Source organism: Limulus polyphemus, unplaced genomic scaffold, assembly GCF_000517525.1.
Source record: "Limulus polyphemus unplaced genomic scaffold, Limulus_polyphemus-2.1.2 Scaffold1389, whole genome shotgun sequence".
Classification (NCBI taxonomy): Eukaryota; Metazoa; Arthropoda; class Merostomata; order Xiphosura; family Limulidae; genus Limulus; species Limulus polyphemus.
The window spans coordinates 58,852-68,022 of NW_013666999.1; the positions used below are offsets into that span (position 1 = coordinate 58,852).

The following is a 9,171-nucleotide window of genomic DNA, read 5'->3' on the forward strand; positions in this document are numbered from 1 at the left end:
GTGTGGTGTGAAAGATTAACTTGTACACAAGTGGTGTGGCGTGAAAGATTAACTTGTACACAAGTGGTGTGGCGTGAAAGATTAACTTGTACACAAGTGGCGTGTTGAACAGGGTTTGTATATATATACTGTATGTGCTAAATATGGACCATGTATGTGCTGATTGTTTTGTTTGTTTGAAGTAAAGCACAAAGCTACACAAAGGGATATCTGTGCTTTGCTCATCATGGGTATCGCAACCAGGTTTCTAGCGTTGTAAGTCCGCAGACATGCCACTGTACCACTGGGGGGCTGTATGTGCTGAAGATGGACTGTATATATGTGTTGAATTTAAAATGGGACATTATATAGATGTTGTGTTTGGAAAGGGGCTGTAGTATGTGTAGCGAGTTTGGAGGAGGTATTGCTCGTATGTTGGATGTGCGTGGACAATGGACTATATATGTATTTTATGAAAAAATAGTTTTTAAAGGGGCATATTCAAAGTTTATGTGTCTCTGAAAAAATAATCGTGGGTGGTAACGTGTTAAATCTTCATAGCAATATTGCATATATTTCAAAGTAACTTGTAAAGCATCTTATAATCGAAAACATGTAATATATTTCAAGTTATAAATATATATATCTTATTATATGTGTAAATAAAAGAAGCTAAAAGGTTTTATACTAAATATTTCGCGAAATTACATATATTACTTAAAAATCATTATCATAAAAAACCCTTCTTTGGCTCCTGGTGGGTCAGCGGCAAATTATATTACTTACAACGCTAAAATCCGGAGTTCCATTCCTCGTGGAGAGAGCGCAGATAGTCGGCTGTGTTGGTTTGTGTTACAAAACACAACACCCTAAAAGTGTTTGTTACATTTTGAGGCCATATGAGGAACTATAAGAAATGAAGAAGTCTTTTTTTACTTTTGAAAACTGGATAATTTCTTTAGTTAACTAAAAAAATTACTTAGTGTGGGATTTTGTTACTGTTAGATTCGCCATCAATAAACTGTGATAATCCTAAGTTTAAGGAAGACCAAGTAAATGAGTTTATTTCGAGATAAATACTTTGAGAAGACATAGATTTACAAACAACGAAATACTGTCATTTATTTGCAAATAGATATGATTTATTTATTTTTAAGTACGAAGGACAATCTGCTAATTTTTAGGTCTCTAAGTTTAAATTTAGAGGAATTATTATAATTGGACTAAAAGTCTAAAATTAACCTCATGACGTAACATCATAGTAAGCAAAAACTGACCTATCTACAGGTAATTAAGCTGAAAAGTACTATTGTTACACCTCGTCCTTTGCTACCAGTGTCACTTTGCAGTTAATCACATAGCAGGTATAATGAGAAGTTGCTATCATGACAGCTCTTTATACTTCAATTGTGAACATCGTAGCAATTGGAAGAGATAAATAGCTATCAGTAATCATCAACTACAAATGTAGAATCGTGTGTAGTGTTTCAACTTGATAAATAAACTAATTTATCAGGTATCACTCTAAACAGCGAGAATGTAAAGAATCTTTTATGTGTGGCCCAACATGGCCAGGTGGTTAGGGGGCTTGACTCGCGATCTGAGGGTCGTGGGTTCGAATCCCCGTCCCACGAAACGTGCTCGCCCTTTCAGCCGTGGGGGCGTTATAATGAGACGGTCAATCCCACTAGTCGTTGGTAAAAGAGTAGCCCAAGAGTTGGCGGTGGGTGGTGATGACTAGCTGCCTTCCCTCTAGGGACGGATAGCGAAGATAGCCCTCGTGTAGCTTTGCGCAAAATTCAAAACAAACCAATCTTTTTATGTGAAATTCTCTGTTAGGTTTGTGCTAGTAATGAGACAAAGTCCGATTTCACAGCAACATGAAAATAATGTAACGCAGTGGATCACAAATCGGCAAGGATGTTACTTAAACGGATAATATAAGAGAACTTGATTAATTGAGTGTTAAAATGTTGTTGTTGTTTATTATTATTATTGAGCACAAAGCTACACAATGGGCTATCTGTGATCTGCCCACCACGAGTATCGAAACCCCGTTTCTAGCGTTATAAGTCCGCAGACATTCCGCTGTGCCACTGGGGGGGGGCACTTTTAAAGAAAGAAAACCCCATATTTGTAGCTACAATAGGACTCCATAAAAGAATAACTGTAACAGTCTATGTATCAAACATGTGAGCTTTAAATTATATTTTACCTCAACAAAAATTAGCAATTTCACTAATATGTTATAGATTTTAAACGCAAATAAAAAATGAAGCAGGAAAAAAGAAATATAACGAGAGGTACCACTTACCCAAGCATGTGTCTCTCCAGAGCAACAGTGGCCGTTTTCTTAGAGACATCCACGGTATGGACAAGGTATCTGATCTGTAGAAGGTCTCGACAGATTCATGTTGATTTGATGCTTGACCCCATTGACACTTTACTTTCACTTTCCAATCTCTATACCTATCATCTTCCTTCAGAAACATGTTCCAGGATAGAGTCTAATGGACTATTTGGACTAACAGTAGTTTCACCAGCAAATCATTGTCCCTGAATATGCCTGCCCTCTTTGGAACACTGGCATGAGGGAACTTTAGCATTCCCACTGGCTCGTGTCCAACAGATTTGTTGTTCATGGTGAATTGAATTATGTTAGCTAACATAGTTTTGATGGCAGATGGGTATATTATTACTTTTCACCCTATTTGTAACACTGGCATGAGGGAACTTTGGCATTCCCACTGGCTCGTGTCCAACAGATTTGTTGTTCATGGTGAATTGAATTATGTTAGCTAACATAGTTTTGATGGCAGATGGGTCTACTATTACTTCACACCCTCTCTGTCACACTGGCATGAGGGAACTTTGGCATTCTCACTGGCTCGTGCCCAACAGATTTGTTGTTCAAGGTAAACTGAATTATGTTAGCTAGCATAGTTTTGATAGCAGATGGGTCTACTATTACTTCTCATCATAGCTATATGACTCTACCAAAGACTATTCTTCTGCACGTGTCTATTATTAATGGCAGATTCAGTAGTGACATGTCTACAATCACTAGTAATTTCTTCTCTATGACTCTACCAAGAACTATTCTTCTGCACGTGTCTATTATTAATGGCAGATTCAGTGGTGACATTTCTACAATAACTAGTAATTTCTTCTCTATGACTCTACCAAGAACTATTCTTCTGCACGTGTCTATTATTAATGGCAGATTCAGTGGTGAAATTTCTACAATCACTAGTAATTTCTTCTCTATGACTCTACCAAGAACTATTCTTCTGCACGTGTCTATTATTAATGGCAGATTCAGTGGTGACATTTCTACAATCACTAGTAATTCCTTCTCTATGACTCTACCAAGAACTATTCTTCTGCATGTGTGTCTATTATTAATGGTAGATTCAGTGGTGACATTTCTACAATCACTAGTAATTCCTTCTCTCCAACTGAGGAGGAAACATCTTCCCTCTAAGTTCCACTTCAGATTAAGTAGAAGGATTGTAGAGGTGAAAAAGTAGAATCAACTCCTAGATTAGCAGTTGGGGGCTTCTTCAGACTTTCCAAATCAACTCTAACCTTTTTAAACAGAAATTCAGCCAAGATTTCTCAGCTTGAGAAACGGGAGATTTTCAAATATTAGAGAAAACATAAAAATGTAATATCTATAGTTAAAGTTTGTCTAAAGAATAAATTCTGCAACATTAATCATATCTATTCGTGATATGTTTGGATATAAATTTTCTTCAGAATGTGAACTAGTGTAGAATATATATAGTTACATAGTAAATAGCTTCTAAAACACGAGGCAGCGAAACTTTACTTCTTAATATAAAAAAGTCATGAAATCAAAGTTCTCTTCACCATATCAATAAAGAAAACATTCAACTATCATAGATGAAACGGCATAGCTTTGTTTGTTTGTAATTAAGCACAAAGCTACGCAATGAATTATCTGTGCTCTGCCCACCATGGGTATCGAAACCCGGTTTCTAGCGTTGTAAGTCCACAGATAAACCGCTGTGCCACTGGGGAGCAGATAAGAAAGAAACTAATTAATACAGCACATTAAATACATATATATTATTGAAATTGCACATTGTGCGCATCAACATCGAACTGATTTCTAAGAAAATTTTTGCTTAACGTTTTTTTTTAAACCTTTGAGTTAATTCTTATTGACAAGGAAAGAAACCTTGAATGGAATACTACTCTTAGTTGGCGGTGTGTTTGTTACAGAGGGGCCAGGTGGTTAGGGCACTTCAACAGTTCAATCGCGAAGAAATCCATAGATGCTGCTTCGGGCGACTTGATCAGTATACCTTCATATAGAATAGCATAAATACACATATCATTCTTCACCTGCTATGCTGATATGCTGTAAAAGCAAATTGTATACAAGTGACTTTTCGAGATGGAGATCTTTTTAGCTTATGTTGCTTAATGTTGCCTGAAATAAGTGTACAGCTTTTGACAATGACCTTTGTGTCTCACTTGTTTCAAAACTCCGCGCTTTGCTTAGCACGGCTGAAATAAGACTTGTTGCAGGTCTCTTTCTGGATGGTCCTGCGCTCCAAGTTGTTCCACATTCCTTTGTTTTCCAATGCTATAAGTACGAGGGATATCCCCGACTTGGAAATCACCAATGCCCTATCTGAATACATCTTTAATATTTGAATATATGAATGCTTTTCGTGGGAAAGGGTTGTTACATAATCTTGATCTCATACTAAATTTATTTATTTTTAGCCAAGATATATGCTTGATATTATTATTACTGATCATTAGGTCTCGATGGTAGCAGTCAGTCAGAAAATATAATATCTATAGTTTTATTTGATTTTACTTATATTACAGAATATGTACAGGTACGCCCTAAGACATCCGACTAAGCCAGCCAGAGATAATATCCTCAACAAATCTGGTCTTACTCCGTTAACGCTAGCTTGCAAACTTGGAAGAAACAAAATATTTCTGGAGATGTTGGAGCTCAGTGCCTTGGTAAGTTTTTCGTGTTATAGATTTCTAATGAGAAGTTTAGATTAAGTCCAATAAAGCTTAAGTACTCCCCCACATATACGCACCTCGATAGGCTAGCAGTTTAGTTTACAACGCTAAAATTCAGGGTTCGATTCCCCGCGATAAACAGAGTGCAGATAAAAAATAATCTAAATATGACAAGCGTGAAGCTTATAATTCTTATTCTTGTTACGTTATTACAAATCTTCATAAAGAATGGCTTCCTTTTTAGGAAAAAATAGTTTACTTGTCACATTTAAAATATTATTATCTCACCCATAATACTGCTTCGTCATTTTGCATATTATTTTCAATTTTAGTTGATTGGACATTTGCAAACTGTAGGAACTGTTTATGACAGACAGGCTTTGGGTTATTAATTACAATTTTTCCAAAGAAAGCGTTTCTCACGAACTTAGAAATCATAATTATAACTGTATGTGCCCCCAGTGGCACAGCGGTGTGTCTGCGGACTTACAACGCTATAAACTGGGTTTCGATACCCGTGGTGGGCAGAGCACAGATAGCCCATTGTGTAGCTTTGTGCATAATTACAAACAAACAAATAAAACTGTATGTAAACGTCCGAATGAAGTAGGAAAGCTAGCAACACACAACACAGGTTTCATTTATTTCCATTATTACTCTCTCCTCATATTATAGCTGCCAAATATATCTCCTTGTTGCTGTTTATCTGACACATTTCCTGATAAACAGCAGTTATAAACATACCATACAAACCGTTTACTGAAGCAGCTACAGTCTCTCAGTGTTAAAATTATTCGATGCACCTAACACTAGGCTGAACTTTAGAAATTATTGAAGCAAATACAGTCTCTCAGTGTTAAAATTATTCGAAGCATCTAACACTAGGCTGAACTTTAGAAACTATTGAAGCAAATACAGTCTCTCAGTGTTAAAATTATTCGAAGCACCTAGCACTAGGCTGGGCTTTAGAAACTATTGAAGCAAATACAGTCTCTCAGTGTTAAAATTATTCGGTGCACCTAACACTAGGCTGGGGTTTAGAAACTATTGAAGCAAATACAGTCTCTCAGTGTTAAAATTATTCGGTGCACCTAACACTAGGCTGGGCTTTAGAAACTATTGAAGCAAATACAGTCTCTCAGTGTTAAAATTATTCGAAGCATCTAACACTAGGCTGAACTTTAGAAACTATTGAAGCAAATACAGTCTCTCAGTATCAGGTTATTCGGTGCACCTAACACTAGGCTGGACCTAAGAAGTATTTTCCTGTTAGTAAATAATCATTATCACTAAGAAACTTTTAAATATAACGCTTCTATTCGATGCATTTCTCTAACATTGAAGTGTTGAACTGTAGAAGGAAAACAAATATTTCTTTGCTAATAAATCATTAATGCTCAGCTTATATAAATATTTTTTTGTTATATTTGTTTACATGACAAACTTTACACAATGAGATATCTGTTCTCGGTTTTTAGCGTTACACACCTTACTGCTGAGTCACTGGAAGCTTTTGTTTATAGAAAAAACAGGACTGTCATTAACTATTCTCTGCGATTTTATCACAGTTTTAACGTTTTTCCTGTTAGTGTACACAAAATGGAATTATTAAACAAGAAATAACTAGATAATCCTAAAAAAAAGCTCTATCTTGTTTCTAAGTAAATGCATTTCAACGGACGTGAACTAAATATGGAAAATATTCATTTTTATTTCATTGTGAGCAGAGAATTTTCATTACTAAGTCTTGGTTTTCAAAGCAATGAGGAATCAATAAATACATGAATGTGCATTAGAATGCATATTTTATTTGGCCAGATTACTCACGAGAGAGATATTTAGTAATGAAAGTGAAGTTAAGTGAAGCTGTACGAAACAATTACTGTATCATGAGTCACGATAGTGGTTCATAATAGGGATCGCAAGGAATTGCACAAAACCCTAATCGAACGTTCGGGCAAAAAGCACTTTAAACAGTAAAGATTCAGTTCAAACAACACTTTAAACCTTTACTATTGGCTGATAAGGCTGTACACATTTAAAAATGCACAAAAATCACGCATGTTAGGCTTACAAGGAAAAGAAATTCCGCTCAAAACGGCCCGTTTTTAATTCTTCTTCATATTATTATTCTCTTGCTAGCTTACAACTAAAACGGCTTGGTATATTGCACCCAAGCCTTTTGTAGAATACTACATAAGTTACTGTGAAGGTTGTAGGGATATTGAAAAGTCTATTTGTTTCTTCTATATTTTACATAAACTAAAAAAACATCATAATTCTAGTGTAAGTAGTGTAACATTACCCCTTGAAGTTAGCTTTCTTACATATCTATATCTTGTGTTCCTTTAAAAAACGTAAGTACAGAGTGAAACAGGAATTTCCAGCCAATAATAGATGAACATTAGATGACTGTAACATGTAGATACTCAAAAAATGCTTTGTACACTATACAATCGGTGTCTTTAGAGAGCCAACCCCTATATTACGTATGAAGTGAAGGAGTAAAAAAAATCAATACACATAATATTAAACTTTGTTACACATATTCCTAGAATAATGACTTTAAAAGACACGTAAGTTTATTTAAAGCGATGTTTTAGACGTATATGTTTTATTTCAAAAGGCTGTACACATCATTTACTCAAACTACAAATCCCTATTTTTGACTACATCAAATGTAATTCTAGGTTATAGTATGGGGCCAAAATAAAGGTTTATAGTTTGTATGAATAATGTCTACAGTATCTCCAGCCTTGTTTCCTTTTTTTTACGATCCTTATTTGCAGGTTTTTAAATTCCCAATTTTGTATTTATCTTGTACTGGTGAATAACGTGTGTATACAGTAGCGACACAATGGATAGACTAAACAATTGCTTGCAGCTCTCATCAGTTCATAACGCCCCCGATTCACGGGGTTCTTTTTATTATTTTAAACTAAATTTTGGCTTCTTTTTTTTAAGATAGTTCTCATTTGAGAAAAAAATGTTTTCAATAAATACGACCCAAAGACAAATCACCCAGTAAGGAACGAAAGTTGCAGTATCAAAGCACTTTTCTCAATGAGTCGGCGATAAATTTAGGGATTTACAATATTAAAATCCGAGGTTCGATTCCTCATGGTGGACACAGCAGATAACTATATAACAAATTATTTAGATATTTATCAAGCCTTCCCATAAACTACTTTAAATTTACTGATTCAACCAGGCCTGGTATTGCCAGGTAGTTATGATGTTCGACTGCAATCTGCAGGTCGCGAGTTCGAATCCCTGTCCCACCAAATATGCTCGCCCTTTCAGCTGTGGAGTGCTATAATGTGAGGTCAATCACACTATTCGTTGGTAAAATAATAGCCCAAGAGTTGACGGTGGGTGGTGATGACTAGCTGCCTTCACTCTAGTTTTTTACTGCTAAATTAGGGACGGCACGCAAAGGCATACCTCGTGTAGCTTTTCGCGAAATTCAAAACAAACCAAACCAAACTGCTTCCACCACATCTAAAACTAACTCTCTCCAAAGGCAAACTACATTCTTAAGATGACTCCTACCCCTACCAAAATTTACAGTGTGTCCCTTAGTCCCACCATTAAGTACAAAAAAAAGATAATGCATTAACACTGTCAATTCCCTTAACAAACTTATACACCTCAATCTGATCCCCTCTAACTCTTCTTTTCTCAATAGAAAACGATTTCTAAAAAAGAGGTTATACTTTTACTGTATAGGTCATTGGTTAGCCCATATTTGCAGTTTTGGTCTTCTTACCTTAGAAAGGACATTGAACTATTTGAAAGGGTTCAGATGAGAGCTACCAAGGATGATACCTAGTATGGAAAAGTCGTTATAGGAGGACTGGTTAAGAAAACCAGTCCTCCTATAACGACTTTTCCATACTAGGTATCATCCTTGGTAGCTCTCATCTGAACCCTTTCAAATAGTTCAATGTCCTTTCTAAGGTAAGAAGACCAAAACTGAACACAATACTGTAAATATGGGCTAACCAATGACCTATACAGTAAAAGTATAACCTCTTAACCAGTCCTCCTATAACGACTTTTCCATACTAGGTATCATCCTTGGTAGCTCTCATCTGAACCCTTTCAAATAGTTCAATGTCCTTTCTAAGGTAAGAAGACCAAAACTGAACACAATACTGTAAATATGGGCTAACC

At 35.8% G+C, this 9,171-nt stretch overlaps 1 protein-coding gene across 1 annotated transcript in view; it reads left to right on the forward strand.

Annotated features, from left to right (window-relative positions):
- LOC106463377 overlaps positions 1–9,171 on the forward strand; it is a 69,978-nt gene that overhangs the window by 31,691 nt on the left and 29,116 nt on the right. Inside the window, exon 3 of the mRNA XM_022390849.1 lies at positions 4,846–4,989. Within this exon, the coding sequence (XP_022246557.1) occupies positions 4,846–4,989 (144 nt within the window). The remainder of the gene's footprint in view (positions 1–4,845; positions 4,990–9,171) is intronic.